The sequence below is a fragment of the Conger conger genome, chromosome 5 (assembly GCF_963514075.1).
Source record: "Conger conger chromosome 5, fConCon1.1, whole genome shotgun sequence".
NCBI lineage: Eukaryota > Metazoa > Chordata > Actinopteri > Anguilliformes > Congridae > Conger > Conger conger.
Window position 1 is genome coordinate 54,935,228 of NC_083764.1, and position 21,092 is coordinate 54,956,319.

Below are 21,092 nucleotides of genomic sequence, written 5' to 3' on the forward strand. Positions count from 1 at the left end.
TTAATCTTACCGCCATCCAATTTAGGTTGAAATAAATGACATATGAAAGTCATATGCTGTCTATCTATCCGAATGTTTAAAATGGCCCCCCTGTGTCTGCTTAATGTTTTAACTGTAACTCCACTGTCTCGACTTAGAGCATTAGATCCCCAAACCTGTCCCTGGAGATCTACTGTCCTGTAGGTGTTCATTTAGATCCTAATTTGCCACACCCGATTCTACTCATTAGCAGCTCAGTGAGATCTCTAGCTGTTGAATGAGATGTGCTTTGTTAGGGTTAGAGTGAAAACCTCATTGGCATGTGGCAAGAAAGTCAATCATGTGAAAAAGTCAAGTTCTCATGTGACATTTTCTTTTAACTTATGAATATTTTGAACGAAATATGTGATCATGTTAAATTCACATGTAACATTTTGATTTTCATACGTGAAAAAGCACATTTCACAACACTGTTATATAACAATAACACTGTTTTGTGTTCAAATTGATATCAAAATTCTAATGAATTGATTTACAAACTGCACATTCACCTGCAATCTCAGATTAACAAATTAGAGTGAGGTAGAAGGATTGTAAGCAGCACATATACTAATATATGTTGGAGTAACACACTTGTGTTGAACCTCTCAGTGATGTATGCCTGGTTATACTTGAGAATAAAAAGGTTGGCAGGCACAATACCATAAATAGCAGCATGCAGTAGATAGTTTTCTGACTATTCTCCTATATATTAAATTGTTTTCTGGCAATAACTGTTGAACTGCTGACACTCCTCCTACAACAACACAGTGGGGTGTTCTATACACCTAATTAAACTTTGTCTTTGCAATTTATGCACAGTGGCAGTTGGGAATTATACTATTAGTTTGATTAAGTGAACATGTAAACACGCACCGTATGTTTGCTAATTGCATAGGCCCCCACACGGTAAATTGTTCTTGTCAGTGGAGGTAGCTCACCGCACTCATCTTGTCTGGCTCTGTTGGATTTGTGACTGAGGTGAAGTAATGCACTTTACTGTGCTATACTATTTTTCCTAAGAAGAGTCTTTAACTTTACAGCTACATTTAAGTCTACAAGTTTACAACATTAAATTGGATGTTGGTTAAAAAAAAATAAAAAAAGTCTGTGTTATATAAAGTATATCTGAGGTGCTCCAGTGTGGACTACCTGCCAATCCGGGTGATAAATAGGTGTTAGCTATAACTATAATAGCTACAACACCTTGTTTTGTCATCTGCAGAAGTATTCTCATCATTTACATCATTTAGATTCAGAGCTATTTCTATAATGGATAAAAATACTCAGCTGCAGAAGTCTTTCAAGTTAAGATGGCTGTTGATAAAAAATAAAATAAAAATCACTATGGATGTGAATTAGGGCATTCCTTTGCAAAGATCTATGAAATGGCAAAGTTTATAGAAGTAGGTTTTCTGATCCCAATATTCATATTCTATTGAAATGTGTGGTTGTAATATACAGCAAAACTTGTTCCTCATAGTGGGTGAACACATTGAAAAAACATTCTGAATGTTTTCTACATTAAAAAAGGTTGTCTCCAACCTGGATGTTTGGAGTATTTTCAAGATGACATTTCAAATAAATTAAAACACATCTCGGATATCAAAATGGATATCCTTTTAAAATAAGAGAGATGGAGAATCGTCAGTTCACTTCATAATAAATTAATGCAACCCATGTATATAAGCTCATCAATAAAGTCCCCTAAACACTATACCCTTATATTCAACTACTATATTAAAAACACTGTTTTACCCGCATACGCCATACCTGCTCCCTCTTGGACCATGGGTGAATGTACACTTGTCAAGCGGCAGAGTGCTCAGCTATTTATTTCGGTTAATACTGGTGCATAAACGTACTTTTTCCCAGGTCCTACATGTATGTTTTTATGAGAAGTCGCCCTATCTGAAATGCGCTTTTAAATCTATTTACTTAAAACGCAGTACCGTACGCGCAATGCATACAAACAGCGTACGGTACTTGAGTCTTTTTGAAGGTACCGCTGGGATACGTAGAACATTTCCAGCTTTCTCAGTCATTGGCGTGAGCCTTCCATGCTCATGAGAGTAAGGCTGCTTTATTTAATCCCCCGGTTCAGATAAACAACTGCGCTGGCCAAGCATAATGCATTCGCTATACTTCCCTATCTACCCTTGAGCCGTACGCGCATTGCCAAAAGCGCTTAATAAATTCACTCAGTTACGTTCCCGTCAATTTCAAGATTTTTTCCCCGCCTATATTTAACTGCATATACTCTCCTGTATACAGAATGTATGTTATAGCGCCGTAATGTAGACTGAAAATGACAGATTCGATTTCCTCTTCCAATCCTACCCTACTCCCTCCACCATAAACACTCGACATGCCCAGAGGAGACGATTGCGTTTCTCATGTGGCCCACAAGACAGTTCTCATTTCAGATGTTATTTTTCTTGTACGTCTTGTAAAACACGTACAGGATATTGATAATTGTGCTCAAGAAAGGACAGATGATGATGGGGCGAAGGATCAGATGATGATGGGGCGAAGGATCAGACGCACCTTCACAAGTACGGTTACCAAGAGTAAGTAGGTATTTGTGTGCAAGACAGGATATGTTAAGTAGCCGAGCCTACCGTGTGTTGTCCTGAAAATCAATGATGAAAAGACGCGGAGAAGGGGGAGAAGGTTAGGCATAACGTAGCTGCTGCCAGTTATTGAACAAAAGAAATCCATTTACGGAAACCTCCTTTCTCATTTATACAGATCTGTCACATCGAAAATGAGCCCGTGCCACATCTAAGCGTTGCTACAGCAAGCTTTATTGAGCTAATAAACATACAAATGGCAACACATCAGTGGAATTTCAATTGGCAGGCTTTGACGGAGAAGCGGCGGCCAGGATATTTGTGGGTGGTGCCGTGCATTAAACGGCTCCTTCCCTCTCGAAGGCGTGTGTTTTTAATTAATATAATGGAATTGTTGCGACAATTAAGCGATTTGCTGTGCATTGCCCTTAATAAATGATAGCGATGAGCTTGTTTGTTTGGGGGGAATACTTCACTTTTATGGTCGGAGCTTAAAGGCGTGCACGTGTTCAGTCATGGCACTTAAATGCTGCGACCCGACATAATGGTGTTGTAGGCTTTATGTTTATATGTTCAGAATATTGTGCGTCAGATAATATGCAAATACACTAGGCCTACACCAGTATTATCTAGGAGTTGTGGCCAAAAAAAATAAAAAAACACCACTGGCAATAGCACTGCTAGAACCGAAACGAAGACTCATAATAATAATAAAAACAAAATTACAATATCCGATTCAGATTATGCATTCATCTTTCGACTGATATGCAGATAGTCAGTGCAACGGCACTAAAACTCACAATGGCCTGTCAGTATGGAATTATTTCATACGATAAAAGTGATATTTCCATTTTTGTTTCAACGTAACAATCACACACACATTTGATGGCTCGTGGTACAGTGATTCTCCAGAGGAAGGGTGTGACTGATCTCTGAAGCTAGTCTTAAGGACATTTTCTACATGGGGACAGAGAGAAAAAAACAAGCTTCATGCATTCTCCAAGCTTAGGGGGAAAATCTTTGGCAGATGCACTTTATGTGAACACTTAAGGGTATTTATAGTGACTATCAGGGTTGCTGGGTCAAATCGGTTTATATCAAAGACTACTGTTATTAACAACCTTCCAGGCCACTGCCTTCCTGGCTTTTTGACAAAGAGCAAGGATTTATTACTGGGGTAAATAAAATAAAAAATATAAAAATATAAAAGCTCTTCTGCCACAGCCTGGGATAGTCCTCGGGAGCCCGGCCCTGCAGATAGGAGATGTGCATTCTGATGAGCCCGGCTCTCCGGTTAAAGGGATTTTGGGGGAGCCTCTCATTAAAACCCCATCATGTGCGGAGAGAAGGATCCGGAACACGCTTTCATCTGCACGATTGGATCGCTCCCCAGGCTTCTGGCGGCGGGGGGAGGGTGGAGAACGGAGGAGGGGGGGGGGGGGGGGGGAGGGGAAGGGGAAGGCTTCGTTTGAAAGAACATGGAGTGCCAGAGTGCCCAGCCGTCTCTCCCAACCACAAACTTATCGAATCATCTCAGCCTAACCCCTTCCGCTAAGACCTGGGCCCGGTGCCCTGCTACGCCATGACGGGCAAAACGGCGCAAAATTCAGCTTATCACGCTCCCCACACATGAGCTCAATCCTCACATATGAGAATTCAGATTTAACAGAAATGCCAAGGAAAACATTTCTCTTTTTTTGTGTGAAGGCTTGCAGAGATAGTCTGGGCCAATTTAAATGATGACCAACATCGAAGGGCTAATTTTGTGCAATTTAGACATTATATATTGACAGAAGTGAATTTACGATCATATTAAAAACACATACATTACAATACTGGCAGTCTGTAGCTTAGTGGCTGAGGTACATGACCGGGACCTGGAAGGACCTGGTTCAAGCCCCAGTGTAACCACAATACAATCCCCACAGGTCTTGGGCCCTTGAACAAGGCCCTTAACCCCGCATTGATCCAGGGTCAATTGCCTCCTGCTTAATCTTACCAACTGTAACTTGCTTTGGATAAAAGCATCAGCTTAATATATGTCACAATATGGAATAGTTTAATATATTGAATACTTTAATAGAGTAAAATGACATGCATACTCATGATTTATATGTTCTTTACACCACTGTGGGTTTATGTGCAATTTCATGTAATTTATAAAAAGTTAAACAACTACATTTGATTATTCAGGTTATACAATGTGATGATTTCCAATGGTTTCTCATCAAATTCGGTCAGGATGATGTATGAGCCTTTTAGTATTTCAGGTAGGAATTACAGGCTTTAGAAGTCAGCTGCAGTGAATCTCATTATTTGTGAAAGATACATTTTATTTAGGCAATGGAAACACTGTTGACTGTAATGTTGGAAACAGGCTAGCCAATTATTTCCGAGAGGACTTTATGAAAAGACAGGACAAAAAGATGAGATTGCCATTGCAATTGGGCTTTGCAGACTGGACAAGAAAAGAAAGACAGTGACTTGCTAAAAGTCGTTGAGTCATTTACCAGCTTGTGTCTGTGAGAAGTTCACTGAAAATTGCGCCTTCTATCCCATCTGTTTATTTTAAAAAATAAATATATATATTTTTTATTTTACTTATTTTATTTGACACAAGCTGTGCGATACGCTTAGTAATCCCCGGACAGCTGCTGATCTGAGACACTGAAGTTGGCAAGCTTTTTTTAATCACCAAAAACAGGAAGAGATTTAGGATCATTATCAGTGTATATGCCCCGTCTTTGCCACCACATATTTCCTGGCCACAGACCACCACAGACACCTCTGTTCATTGAAAATAAGTAAATATTTTTCTGATATGTATTTCCATAAAGAACTGAAATGTATTAAAAATAAAAAAGTCTACATACATTGCTAAATATTGTGCTTTAATGCATAATAACCATCAGCTCTTCAAACATGCTTTTGCTTAAGTAAGACTCAGGTGTAAAAATCTTGCTAACTATTGGAAGCAAAGCCTTTCTACAGGTGCAAATGAGACAGGGATGGTAAGGTGCTAGCAGGCTAATTGAACCAAGTTGGGGGGGGGGGGGCTCCATCTGTTTGCTGTTGACAAGACGAGCCTGGCTTGTGTAATTTAACATTTCACGAGAGGCCTCTGCTGCATCGATAGTGCGGCTGATTTCAGAGGAAATGCGAGAGGAGTGTTCGACTATGGCGGAGATACGCGGATGGCAGGTACTCTTGGGCTCGCATGGTGACCCTTTTAGTTGCTAGATCTCTCGTACCGTGCACTTGTTCGATATCACACCAGTCTAGTTTTGGGAGGAAAAGCAGACAGATAATTACAGTCATCTCTAAACATTCGCGTCTCCTAATATAGCTGCATATTCCCACCACCCACCCACCATTTTGTGTTCTCAACTTTTGGCCGTGTGTCCTATCACTTGTCAGAAAACACGGAGGCACGCACAGACCTAGCTGGTAGTAATTACATTGCCTTCCTGCACCCTCTCTTCTTTGAAAGGACTCCACCATTATTTCCCCCATGGTTTGAAGCCCTACGGCATCAATGTTGGGTCTTCAGTGGTATGAATTTTTAATTAGCACTATGTCATTTTGGCAAGGTCCCCCTGGAAAAAAAGATGTCAATCACACAATTTTTTCTCCGGCATAAAGGAAAGATGTCAGCTTGTATACAATCCAAAGCTCATGTATGTCCTTTACAGATACTTTAAGGATGGAGCCTAACAATCTGGAGTTGACCTCTCCACCTTCTGCCTAAAGTACGTTAGATCCAGCTACACCAGCCATGGTGGATTCATAGCAATAAGATTTCAGAAATGGCTGGCTTCCATTACGTTACATTGCATTAATGGCTTTTGGCAGATGCTCTTATCCAGAGTGACGTACAGTTGATTAGACTAAGCCGGAGACATTCCGCACCTGGAGCAATGCAGGGTTAAGGGCCTTGCTCAAGGGCCCAGCAGCTGTGCGGATCTTATTGTGGCTACACCCGGGACCCAGGATCGAACCACCGACCTTGCGGGTCCCAGTCATGTCCTTAACCACTACGCTACAGGCCGACCTAGGAATTAGGAGCTATGGACTATGAATGGAATAGGGGAACTTCTGTCAGGCAGAAAATGGCCTGTTCATTTCTCTCTTCCTCACATTCATCTCCTCATTGCTCTTTCTCTCATCACTGCTCAGTGGGACATACAGGGAACTACAGGGAACACCTCGGTGACACTGCATGGGCATGTGCGAGCGGTTATGATCGTTATGAGCGGTTCCACTGTAAACTCTCTATGAACGAGGTTCTCCTGTTCTACCAGTACAACTGCCAGCAAGACCTGCATTTCAGCAGTGATGAATTCCCTGATGGTGTGACAACAGGTCTAAAGTGGAAGTAGTAGGGCTTGCTCTGTTTGACCACTCACTGCAGTGCACAGAAGCGGAGTTCAGAAGTTAGCATCTGACTGGCGTCTCATTGCATTACAAGCATTTAGCAGATGTTCTTATCAAGAGCGACTTCGATAACTATTCCATTTTTTAAAATAATGCAATCCAATTACGCAGCAGGAGGTATGCTGAAGCAATTCTGTTTAAGTATCTTGCTCGAGGGTGCAACAGCAGTGAGAGAATCGAAGCCCACATCCATAACCATTATACTGGACCTCTGCCAGGGCATTACAGTATAATGGTCATGGTCTCCTGTTTACCAAAATGATGTCTGGATGAACTGTACTAAGAATACACTTTTAACAGGTCATAATAAAGTGAGGTCATAATACAAAATTCATAATAAAAAACACACCTGTGTATTACCCTGAGAACTTCTCCTGCAGGTAAGCAGCAAGTGAATCAAACTTGGAAGTGAAAGCAGAATTCTGGTCGGCATGTAGCAGCAATATTTCATTCATAATCTTAACATTAATTCAGAATTTTCCTGGGGCAAGATACAAAGCATCAGCCTATTTGAGGGAAAAATAGTTTCACAGAGAATAGCTAATCCCAGAAAGTGAATGAGTCTTAAATGTAATGGTTGGATAGTTTCAATTGTTTTGCTCAATGATTACAGCAAGCTGAAAATCATAACACTTAGCCGTTCAAATAGTCAAATTTGTAAAAACTGACTACACACATTTCTTTCAGTTGAAGTACCTACCCTTGGGTTTTTCTTCGTTTATGAGACTAAGGGGAAAATTGCAAACTGCTGCAAATTACCTCGAGTGCTCAGAAGAAATGGTATTGATTTAGCAGGATATTTACCAAAAGTAATTATTATTTAACACACTGTGTGTGTGTGTGTGTGTGTGTGTGTGTGTGTGTGTGTGTGTGTGTGTGGTGAAATCCAGCGATTGCTAAACCCAAAATTTGGTCTTCAGAAAACCCCAAATTGGAGGAACTGTCACTGTCATGTTCATTGATGCGAACAAATACTTATGTACTGATGTGAAGGGCAAGGCCAAAAGTTAACAGGTCCCTGTACGTCCATCCATTTTGTAACCTTTTGTAATGCCTTCCAACTAACAGTAGAAAATAGCCTGTTTATTTTAGAACAATTGACACTGGGGCATAGACCTTAAGAATTCTCCTCTCCCATAGATATCTAAGCCAGAAACCAGATTACAGTCTTGTTGTGTGTAGACATGCATCTGTGCTGTAGGAATTAAAAGTGTGCGGTTGTGCAGTTCCAGGTAATTAGTTCTCCTAATGGCATGCTCAGGTAGAAAATATTACTCTTTCTGGCAACACTCACAGCTTCCATGATAACGCCCCTGAGCCTGATCTAGCATTAAGACCAGCTCCTCCCAGGCAGTAAAACCACACGCAGTCGTCTTTCCTTCGTTTGTGGCCAGGCTTGATAAACCGCACATGGTATAATAGATAAAGTGCATTCATTCTGTTCTTCTGTAGTCTGTTTGTATAACATTTCAATATGAGCCAGCTTGGTAAGTAAGGATAGGAGCCATTTTGTGTGTAATGGGCGGTTTTTCATTCTGACCATAAAGCTAAAAGTAGCGCATCAACAGAAAATGCATCTTACAAGTGGTAATGTTTTGTAACAAGATGTTTAGAGGGAACACATGACTACAAGGCAATGTAAAATGAACATAAATGTGTTTCAGACTTTAGATATAGGCATTTTGCGAGCATGTTTAGCCAAAGCATCTTCCAAAAGGTCCATTTAACATAACAAAAACACCATCGTCGAAGCTAGATATTAAATCAGACACACTCAAATTGGTGGTGTGATTGACACCTTTATCTGCTGACAAACGAATGGTTCTATTGAAATTAATATTCCTATAACTGGCTCGCTGCTTTTACCTAATGGGGAACTCATGCAGTCCTCCTGTGGTGCATTTTAGGACTCAATTAAATTCATTTCTAATGTGTTTTATAATTGTGTGTTATTCAGGATAGTTCACCCACTGTTTAATCTAACAGCTTTGATTTAAGCACCTGTAAAGACCTCCTCCACTGTGGGGCTAAAGAATGCTTGATTATAACTTACACACTGCAGGCAGCATAATTAGTATTTGTTCCTTCTGAATATCTGCCTGACATATTGAAGAAATTTTACTGTGTAATTTAAATGTATAACTAGTACAAGGTTATTTCATTTTACACTTCAAAAGAGGCCATTATACACTCTAAAAAAAATGTTTCCAATAGGAACCCTGTCATTCCATAGAATAACCCTGTCTAGTGAAAGAGTTCTTTGCCAGGTAAAATGGTTCCTTGTGTGGGTGTTTTCGAAATTCACCCCTATGATTGAGGTTTCCGGAAAGAACTAAATGATCCCTTATGGAATCAGGCCAAATAACCTGTTCAGAATGTTTTGAGCGTAGAATAAGAATGCTTCAAAGAAAGTATTCTCCGAATAACTACAATATCAATTTAAACGTTAAAACAATTGCAACACTACATGATTAAATGTGATCGGTCTGAAATTCTGGTCTTTAAAGAAAAATAAAATAATCACCAGTTCTGGGATGGGGACACTGTACTCCAGGAGACACAACAGTCTCTAGAGTTTGCAGAAAATGGTGTGAAAAACAAAAAAACATCCAGTGAGCAGCAGCAGAAGGCAAAAACACCTTGTTAATAAGAGAGGTCAGTGGAGAAGGGCCAGACTGGTCAAAGCTGACAGGAAGGTGACAGTAATGCAAATAACAACACATTACAACTGGTATGCAGATGAGCATCTCTGAACACACAACGTGTCAAGCCTCTAAGTGGAAAGGCTACAACAGCAGAAGACCAATAAGTCTAAAAAATAAGTCTAAGGAATACCTAATAATGTGCTCACTGAGTGTATAGTCTTCTTATCGGATAATATTTTCAACAGATAAAATGGCCTCAATGTGTTTCCCATCATAGCTGAGTTGAACTCACACAAAAACAACTGAAAGCAAAGTAAAGAAATGCATTTAATGGAGTGATGGAGTGAAGTGAAAAATATGAGCTTATATTCTGAAACTGATACTTTGCTGTGCCTGAGTTTATGTATAAGTGTTATAGCATTTTACGTACACTGATAAAACTTTAATTCATTATCCATTTCTAATTAAAATGCTCCTTCTCACACCCCATAAGGATCTTGCTTATCTGTTATATTTTTGAAGGTATCCTTATCAGGTACTGTATGCCACTGATATGAAATTAATTGGTTCTCATACATCACAAGCTCGTTTTAAAGTATTTCGCTTTACACATAAGATATAATAATAAGCAGACACTGAAGTATGTGGACCTACATAATTGTCATGGCTCACAAGAGATCACGGGAAAGTATTTTGAGAGACCTTGTTGTAATATTCTGTAACGTGTGAGACCTTGTGCCAATAGTGTGCCAGTTCTCAGTAAGTGGGACTGAAACTGAAATGAGCTCTTTTGCCCTTTTTATAGAGGAGCAAGGCGGGAGAAAATGTGTTCTGTGATGCTCAGACATTGTCCCTGTACAGACGATAAATTATACATTGTGTGTGCTTCTTTTGTTGCAAGGTATCCAGTCTTGCAGGTTATACAACTATACTTGCAAATCTTGTGCTATTGTTCGCATCCTAGCTGTTTAGCCGTTTAGATTGTTTAACTCGACATTTTATGTTGAATGGCTCTTCATTCCAGACAAAGTCTTTCTTTTTTGAAAGTGGAGATGAAATATATATTTTTTAGGATGAGCCATGCACAACACCTTTGTTGATTATGTTTAAATGCACTGGAGCCCCATCATTTTGTGCAGAAAGAAAGCTTATAGTCTGGAATGTGAAACTGACTGACCCCGATACAATGTGTGCGTAATTGCTCCATATGCTGTCAAACCTCCAAATGTCCACAAAAACTTCAGAATTCAAACAGATTTACAGAACAGATTTAGCTAAAAGGAGGCGGATATGTGCCTATATGAACAAATTATCACTAGACTTATGGTTTATTGGTTGATCTTTCTCTAATTTTCCTATAAAAATAGCTATGTTGATATAGTTGATTATTTCAGTCCTGAAACACGTACAGAAAACCATTTTAAGGATTTTAAAGTGTTTATGTTTTAAGTGTTTATGACTCTCCAAAATCATGAGAACACAATAATAATATGTCCATAACTGTTTCCTCAACCCAAATAAAATAACATTTAAATGTTAACAGTTCTGCAACATTACGATAGAATAGATCTTTTCTCACTGATTTGAAATATATTTCTTTTTGTATAGCTGGCTGGTGTCACCACATTCAACCGCAGATTGTATTTTACATGAGTATTTCATCAACAGTATTTAATCAAGCCAAAATTAAAGACAAAATCATGTTCAATAAAGGTTGTGCCCAATGTTTATGGACCAAAACTCATGCAGAAGGAATTAAATCGACAGGAACAACAGTGACATACCCGATTCCTCGAACTCCACGTTGAAGTTGATCCAGGACTCTTTGTTTTTGCGCAGGTTCTCCTCCATGGCTTTGATGTCGGTGAAAGGGCAGTTGCATTCTGGGAACTTGGTGGTGCAGCGGCACCAGCAGTCGTTGTTTCTGCACAGGAGCTCGCCTTCCGAGTTGCAGGCCACGTAGCTGAGCGCCGCCTCCACGAACCGGTTGCGGAGGAACTCCGGGAGAACATCCTGGAGTCCTGGGGCAGGTGAGATGGACCACAGTTACCTCCCCTTGTACGGTGCAGCACGGACTCAATCAGCATTCCTCTTATACAGTAAGTCCAATTAATGGGCATAGTGTTCGCGAATCATGTTTGGAATTCAATTTCTGCAATACCTAAACCCCCCCCCCCGTGAAAGGTGTAGAGAAGAACCAATGCTTGCCCTTATTTTTGAGTCAGTTAACAACAATCTTCAGTGGAGTCCAGACCAGTATGTAAAGTACAAAATGCAAATCAAATGTAATTTACTTATAAGAGACCAACACCTGTTGAAAATGTGTTTAATATCATTGCCAAGGTGCAGCCAATCAAAGCAATGTGGTTTGTATGACTGTTTCACTACATAAAATGCTGAGAAGGTTTAATATTCTGATGTTAATGCCAATAATATATATATATATATGTTTCCAGGGCTGTACGAAACATTCTCATACCTTACATTTTTTATTTCATTTTATTTCATTTCAAGATTTTTGATGCTCCTCCAAAATTTGATTGGCACAATCTCCAGTGAATTCTAGACAAGTCATTGGCAGCTATCTCTTCACAAGTATCCTACCACCAAAAACTGTCTTAGAATCCATTTGCAGAATTTCTTATTCAATAATCAGAGTCACTGATCATTGTTAATTACAATGCAATGCTACCAATTAGAGTCAATTTGTATGAAGCTTATGTGAATATAAAGGATTAATGGATAGCATAGATATGACAATGGTTCATTGTGTATTTATCATGGAGTTCATTGCCATAAATCCATATTTAATAGATTCTTGAAATATACATATGCATTATTTAAATACATGTATGCATGGTGATTTCCTTTTTTTCAGTATAACATCTAATCCAGTAAGTATGACTTTGTAGTGCCTAATTGCTAATATAAAGCATTCATTTAAAAATAGAAACCAAATGAATGTTCATGAGATGCTATTGTAATAGCGTTGAGAGACCCTTTTTTTCCCTCCCCGCATTAACATGAAGAACTTCACCCGTGGAGTTATAGTAGTGAAACCCTAACTCCGCATTGCATGAGTTAGTGTATCAAAGCAGAGTTTGTCAAAGTTCACTTTGATAGAGTACATTTTATCCCTCTTGAACTCTCGTCTCTGTAAGTTCCACAGGGTTTACAGGCAGAGAGCATTTTCTCTATAGATAAAGGTTTATTTTCAAACCCAGGCAAAACCCAAATGATACTATGATACCGGGATAAACCGAGGGAACCAAACTGAAACACAGCGCTGCCATTACCAAGTCAAATGTAGCTGCAAGGGTGATCCTTTCAACACAGGGAGTTACAGTTGAGGACTCAATTTTATTGGCTAGTCATTTTTAGCCTTTTAAAAATCCCATTATATGATCTCTGTTCCGTGGTTGTTCTTCTATTCTCAAGGAAATGGCTATAAAATTAAACCCACAGGCTGTCGGAGAAACGTTTCAGTCGTGTCCTTCATTTCTGTCTGGAAACTCAAACACTGACACTTGAAAATTAACCGTATGCACTAGGACATATTCCTGCGCAGAGCGGACCGTCTACCCAAAATGCATCACTTCATTTAGGACATGAAGCGTGCACAGCTAGTGTTTTGGTACACTGTCCTGATATGCATACAACTAAACATTCATCATTTTAATTAATGAGAAACTATTTCGTAATTAGTATGATGTGAGGATAGGATACTAATAGGATAATAATAATAATAATAATAATAATATTAAGAAGAAGAAGAAGAAGAAGAAGAAGAATTGGTGAAGGAATATGTGAGTATGTATGTGAGTGCGCTGTGTGTGTATGTGAGTGTGTGTGTGTGTGTGTGTGTGCGTGAGTGAGTGTGTGTGTGTGTGAGTGCGTGTGTACATGAGTATGAGTGTGTGTGTGTGTGACTGTGTGTGTGTGTGAGTGATGTGTGTGAGTGAGTGTGTGTGTTAGTGTGAGTGTGTGAGTGTGAGCCTGTGTGTGTGTATGTGTATGTGAGAGTGAGAGAGTTTGTGTGTGCATGTGTGTGAGCATGTATGAGTGTGTGAGTGTGCACGCGTGTGTGTGTGACCGTGTGTGAGCATGTGTGAATGTGTGAGTGTGCACGTGTGTGTATGTGTGTGAGTGTGTGTGTGTGTGAGCGTGTGTCAATGAGTGTGAGAGTGTATGTGAGTGTGTGTGTGCGTGAGTGTGAGTGTGTGAGTGTGCTGTGCATGTGATAATCGCGCGGCTGTGCTTTTGCCCCCTGCTCTCCCTGGGCGCGCTGGCTCCCGCTCAAGTGGAAAGAGGCCCTCTCTGCAGCGCTGTTTTTACTTCCCCTCTCACCATGAATATTTATGATGCGTTTCTTACCACTTACATTTTAAATCATGGAGAACAAGAGACATAATTAGAAAGACTCTTTCCCCGCAAGCCTTATTGCTGTCGGGTGGAATGCCAACAATGTAGTGTTGTGAACAAAAGAAAGTTATTTAGGTATGTTTTTTCCACTCTTTTTTTTCAGAGGCATAACTAAGTAACTGCCTTCCTCTGCCCCTGCTCTCATTTTCCTACCTCTTATGAGTGTGTGAACTTGGATTTTTGTGTTTATTTCCTCCTGACTGTGGAACCTGACAAACCTTAATTTCTTGCTCGAAAGTCCCTGTTTTTCTTTCATTCCCCTCTCTCATTCGCCGTGTTAATGACTTGCGCTCTTGCTGCGTTTTTTTTTTTTTTAACGTTTCTGTTTTTATTCTTCCCCGAACGCTTACAGGAAGGTAATTTGGTCTGGGCTGAATTTTAATGCGGTAAACAGACTGAGGCCCGGGCGGATGCACGCACGCACGCACGCACGCACGCACGCACGCACGCACGCACGCACGCACGCACACAAGCACACGCGAGCGCCTGGCAGCTTCGCGGCGAGCTCGCTGTCTTTCGCCTCCTTCGGAGTCATTAGAGTTGTTACAGCCTCCCTGACTTGGGGGGGGGGGGGGGGGGTTCGCCGGAGGAGACGGCAGTCGAAAGTGGGTTGACGATTTTAAAATGTCAAACCCTGACGACGGCGGAGGGAATTGGCAGAGGTGCGGTGTATAATTAGCAACAGCCAGAAGTTAAAGTCTTTGCGCAAAGTCTCCTCCCCGCCTCTCCTCTCCTGCGTTGCTCACCTGTGACTTGCGGTGACATTCTTGTCACAATTCTGCAATGCAAAGTGATGACACTTCAAATGATTGTCTTCAACTGGAGTTTTGAAAGGAGCTTTTAATATGAGGAGAAAAGAGCTATTTTTAGCTATCAACCAGGTGTTACAATGTTTTTTTTTTTTCATTAGCTATAACACACCAGCTTAGTCATAAGCCATTCATAAAATTGGTGACAGTGGAATTGACGGTAGTCATATCTTATGGGAAAAACAAAGTTAACCTTGTAGGCCTCAGTATAATCAGAATACAGACACAGAGAAATACAAAGAAAATTCAGACCGAATGAATAGCTTGAAGAACTCTTCAAGAATTTTAATTAAGTAAGGCTATGAAAAAGTAAAAAAGTCTTGACTCTTCTCAAAAAGAGAGTACAAAAGCTATTTCCTGTTGTGAATTTCCACCATTAGTTATTTCAGCCCTAACTGAGAGCAATCTTATGTCTGACTGCTGTTCTTGTAGTTCTGCGACAAAGGCTTAACAATTGGTGGCTAAACAATTTAGTAAAGAGGCCACTTTACACAACAGAATATTCAGTTGGCCCAGTGACACGGGTAGGCCCCTCGTGAGTGAATGAATAGTGCAATAATAATAAAGCTAAGTTTCAGTCCTCAAAGGCACGTTCTCTGAGCACAGACTGAGCCCTGCTTCCTGTTTTGCATCACAAACAGTCAATAATGCGGCATCTGGTGGTAATCTTATCTTTTTAGTCTTATAATGAGACTAAAACACACAGTTATAAAATATTAGCTTGTTTTAAGTTACTAAAGTGAAATTGTCCTACCCCATGCGCAAATCTTTAAATGAATTAAACCCTCTCACCTCTTTTTTTTTGTCTTATTTAGTGAAAAATGAATATAAATAAGATTTGAAGTCTAAACATAAGACTAAACTACTACTTAAGACCTTTTTCTTTTTTTTTGCATTGGTAATTTTGTGGTGTCAACAGGATTTGGTTGTCTTTGGTTGTCTTACTGTAAGTTAGCCCAGGTTATTCTTGTATCTGTTGCGTAAGCATTCCCAGGATGCTTAGCAGGAACCTGCAGGTTAGCACATAGCCAATAAAATTGTGCCTCCCCCCTGTCTGGGACCAACTCCGCTGTGGTATAGTCTGTGGTTCACACAGTGGCTAATAATGTTGGCTCATGGGATGGCTCAGCATAGCGGTTCAGCTGTAGCTCTTCCTGTTTATGTGTGGGTGGTATATCAGTGGCACAAGACCGTGGCTACACTTCAGAAAAATCTGTGGATTTTATGAACCGCTGTCACAATATCGGGAGACTTCTCCAGACTGACTTGTTCTACATGAGTGCAATTTGTTTTGAAATATGGGCGACTGTCATCTTATCTTAAGCAACTCTGTACAGTGATCCCAAAAATTAATGGCACAATAAGGAATACAAGATGAATCAAAAGATCTCTTTGTCTGCTCTCTTTAGGGAAGGTTATCCGAGGATACCTTGCAATATTTGCTGTTGTCACATTGCCTGTCTACATAGAATTTATTCCATAGCTATCTAAAATATTCTCAGGTGTTAGATATGTAACTCTTTATCAGCAGATCCTGCACCATTCCTAGTATTGGAAAATGCCATAGTTTGTTAACTTAACCAGAAAGATTGTGTGTATCTGCTGAAACTTCTTGAGATGATATAAAACAACTGAATGGTAGCAGTGATCAATTTTGTTAGAAAGCTAATTAAAATAAAACTTTAGGGTCGCACTTTTCCAACTAGATTAAATATAGCCTTGCCAAGTCTTCACTTCATGATTTGTCTTCAGTGGTTATTCTTATTGAGGGTGATAATTTCACATTTTCGAAATCCAATTGTCAGAGTCTGCCTCATCAAAAAACCTTTTCCTGCCTCACCTTAGAAACACTGCCAAACTACCTCCATTATAAACTGCCGCAAAACCGTTCCTGTCACTCAAAGGTACAGAAGAAGCTCATTACTATCTATGTCTACCTTGCCTGTCACTCTCAAACTGCCCATGATGCATTTCAAAATTCTCCTCGACTACAAATGACCGAACCACTCCATCACACCAGAGTGAGAACGTTACTGTACATAAGCACAACCTTACATTGCTGCTTAGGGCAGTGAACAATACTTCACTCCTGGTCCTGGCAGGGGTCTGCTGGTTTTTGTTGTTACTTGAAACGTAAGCAGTCGATTACACAGTTACAGTAACTCGCCTCACCTTGTTTCTTGGGCCTGAATTGGTTGTTGATTTTAAGGCGAAAGCAAAACCCTGCAGCCTGCCAGGCCCAGGAATGAATATCACTGTCTAAGTGGCTACCATGTCCTCTCCAAAATTAGACCGGGTGGACTGCTGAACCACAATAAACCATAGACTACAACCCAAAGTGCATCCTCTAAGCACACATATGATTACATTATTACATTACATTAATGGCATTTGGCAGACGCTCTTATCCAGAGCGACGTACAACAGTGCAAAGTGCATACCCATAACCATATCATCCATTTCTCTCATTGGCGGGTTCCTCTAAGCCCTTATTCCATCCATCTCATTCATTGGCGGGTTCCTCTAAGCACATATACCATCCATCTCATTCATTGGTGGGTTCCTCTAAGCACATATACCATCCATCTCATTCATTGGTGGGTTCCTCTAAGCACATACACCATCCATCTCATTCATTGGTGGGTTCCACATGTGCACATTTGGAACACTGATGGGCAATAGCAAATACCCTGCTAATCCAGATTCATACACACCATCTCCAACATCAGTTAGCACAGACTGCTTTTTTTTGCCTTAGAGGACCTCCAGGCAAAGGGAAAAGTTTTGTCTTTCTATGGCGTTATTAAAAGTTGGCAGGGGTATATTACTACACTGCATACAGTTACTGTGAGTGATTTGATCTCTAGCATTGATCTCTGGCATTCCTCTCGACTGTTTCATCTCGGATGTGCAATAATCTGCAATTATTCCCTGCAGAGAGTTCTGGGAAACGGTCTCTGATGGCACGCCGTGTTTACAATGTCCTGTCACGTAGTGACTGATTTGTGTAAAAATAATTACTTTCCTGATACATTTCTGTAGATTACCCATGCATATTAAGTATTGATATATTGAAGATCTTCTAGTCTTGTGGCAGTGCTTGTTTCACCACAGTGTTTCCAAGCGATGATAGTTCATAAGCAGTACACAGCAAACACTCAGCGACCACTTTATTAGGTAGACCTGTCCACCAGCTTGTTAATGCAAATATTTCATCAGCCAATCATGTGGCAGCAACTAAATGTGTAAAAGCATGCAGATATGATAAAGAGGTTCAGCTGTTTTTCAGACCAAATGTCAGAATGGGAAATGTGATCTAAGTGACTTCGACCATGAAATGATTGTTGGTGCCAGACAGTGTGGTTTGTGTATCACAGAAACTGCTGATCTGCTGGGATTTTCACGCACAACAGTCTCGGAGTTTGCAGTGAATGATGCGAAAACCTAAAAACATCCAGTGAGCAGGCAAAAAGATCGGAGGAGAAGGGCCAGACGGGTCAAAGCTGACAGAAAGGTGACTGTAATGTACGTAATCACAAGTTACAACAGTGGTGTGCAGAAGAGCATCTCTGAACACACAATGCGTCAAACCTCTTCAGTGGATAGGCTACAGCAGTAGAATACCAGTAAGTCTAAAAAATAAGTCTAATAAATACCTAATAAAGTGTGAGTGTATATTACAAATGATGTGAAAATTACATTATGTGATGTTGTCATGAGACATTTGCTGTCTTATGACGACATATGTCTGATATTCATCCTTTCCTTGATATATTTCCTCAGCTCGGTAGGATCTGCTCCTGCAGTGTAATTAAATGCCATCACATGACCGCATCGTACGTCAACGGCCTGAATGCTTCTGCAGTTTCCGTCTGGCAAACCGTAAAATATCTGCTCGTCGTGAGTCTCACTTCAGGTCACTACGTCACCACGCTGTGACACGCTGTGTGGTGGCCCAAACCTCCGGAATAAAATGTAAATGTTAAAATGTAAAAGTTCTGTGTGATTTTAGGAACTTTGAGAGAACCTGTCATGTTGATATGGGCATCATTTGCTTTTCATTCCAGTCTTTCTGCAGGGACCATGGTAGATCAAGGTAGATTAGTACTGTATGTGTTTATATTTTTAATTTTCTCACAATACCACCTAGCTACGAACGCACTACCTCATATTATGTAAAAGTTTCGTCAGTGAGCAATGTCTTACTATATTTGAGGAATATTCAAACAATTCTTTTTAATTTATAATACATAACCCCCTGTGACCAGACTGAACATTCTGTGAGTGAGCTATCAAGGGCTAAAGAACTCCACGGGATAGGTGCTTTTTACCTGATGGCTTGTTGTGACTATAATGAACTGGCTGATTGGATTACCCCATACTGAGCGAGTCACAATAAATGATTTCTTGCAAGACCTCTTTAGTGAGATGCACGGACCAGTCAGTTGTGAAATTTGAACAAAACTGTAATGCATTGATCAATCAGGGTCCCACTTTTAAGTTGAATGTGTTCATTTAAAAAGGGTTTTAGTGAGACAAATACATAAATACATGAGAAAAAATAAATACATATATATTTTATATTTCTTGGCAACATATTTATTGCATATTAACGCATGCAAGAAATAACAATTGATTGAATTCAAGGTCTAAATAGAGTGCCCTTCACACTCAGGGCAGCCTACAAGCAGATTGAATAAGCATCCAAGCTTTAATCCTTTCTTTGTACGCTGTGAAGCTGTGTGTTATCCGTCTATAAGACCCACGCGTGCAGTATACAGCATATTATAGATCGTTGAAGAGCCGAAAGCTGATAGGCCTACATGCTAAAGTAACCCGAGAAGCAGAAATCAAGATTCACAGATAAGAGGAGATCCATTATGTATGCAGTGGGGCTACATGAGTCAATATTCTTGAAGATTGTGCAGTGAGCACATTGGTCAGGTGCCAAGTCTAAGTCTGATCTATGCTTATCAAAATCATACAAGGATTGATGCTGGGGCCAACGGATGGGCAAAGTGAACAAAGTGAACTAGGGAACGTTGCCCAGAAATATGTTGTGTGTGTGTGTGTGTGTGTGTGTGTGTGTGTGTGTGCATGACCATGTGTCAGTGTATGTGTGTGTATGTGTATGTGTGTGTGCACGTGTGTGCGTGTGTGTATGTCTGTATGTGCATGTCCGTGTGTGTGTGTGTGTGTGTGTGTGTGTGACTATGTGTCAGTGTATATATGTGTGTGTGTGTGTGTGTGTGTGGGCACGTGTGCGTGTATTTGCACATCTGTGTGTGCATGTGTGTGTGTGTGCATGTGTGTGTATGTGCATATCTGTGTGTTGTGTGTGTGTGTATGTGCATGTCTGTGTGTGCGTGTTGTTTGTTTGTGCGTGTGTGTGTGTGTGTTGTGTGTGTGTTTGTGTGTGTGTGTGTGTGTGCATGTGTGTGTGTTGTGTGTGTGTGCGTGAAGGCAGAAGGAAAGCACATGTGAAGAATATAATGTATTTTAGTTATTTGGACACAAGTTGGAATATGTTGTACATTTCATCCTGACACATTTAGATTTCCTCTCTCTTCCTCCTGCTGGCACACTCATCTAACTGGGAACTCATTTATAATTCAGAGTGCCTATTAATCTACAACTTCTGATGAAAACTGGACCAGGCAGAGCAGTGGGATGGCAAATGGAGAATTTACATAAATACCATACACACACGCATACACACACGTATGCACACACAAACACATATACACTCACATGCACACGCACTCTCTCTCTCTATCTATCTCTCTCAACCACACACGTAAGCACACAAACATCTGTGCACAGAGATGCAGACACACACACACAAACATGCACACTCACTTTCTCTTTCACACTCTCTATCTCTCTCTCTCTTGCTTTCTCTCTCTCTGAAGCACACAGCTAAGCACATAAACATCCATTCAAACAAACGCACACACACAGACACACACACACACAGATGAAAGGTAATGGATCTTGACTTTACCTTTTAAGTGGATTTTGTTCTCAGGGCTGTGCACTAAGACAGAGCTGACAGAATCCAGGCTGTCATAGTTACTGCATCCAAGAGGCCCAGTCCTGGTCTCCGTTACCTAGGAAACAGGGAAATATTTTAATTCCTTATTACGTGTAAATTGCGCACCTGTTTGTTGAGCGTTCCAGCAGCACGGATT

The 21,092-nt window shown here is 40.4% G+C and overlaps 1 protein-coding gene across 1 annotated transcript in view; it reads right to left on the minus strand.

Annotated features, from left to right (window-relative positions):
• brinp2 (bone morphogenetic protein/retinoic acid inducible neural-specific 2) overlaps window positions 1-21,092 on the minus strand; it is a 121,424-nt gene that overhangs the window by 30,995 nt on the left and 69,337 nt on the right. Inside the window, exons 5-6 of the mRNA XM_061242149.1 lie at window positions 20,906-21,011; window positions 11,455-11,691 (exon numbers count right to left, since the gene is read on the minus strand). Coding sequence (XP_061098133.1) covers window positions 11,455-11,691; window positions 20,906-21,011 — 343 coding nt within the window. The remainder of the gene's footprint in view (window positions 1-11,454; window positions 11,692-20,905; window positions 21,012-21,092) is intronic.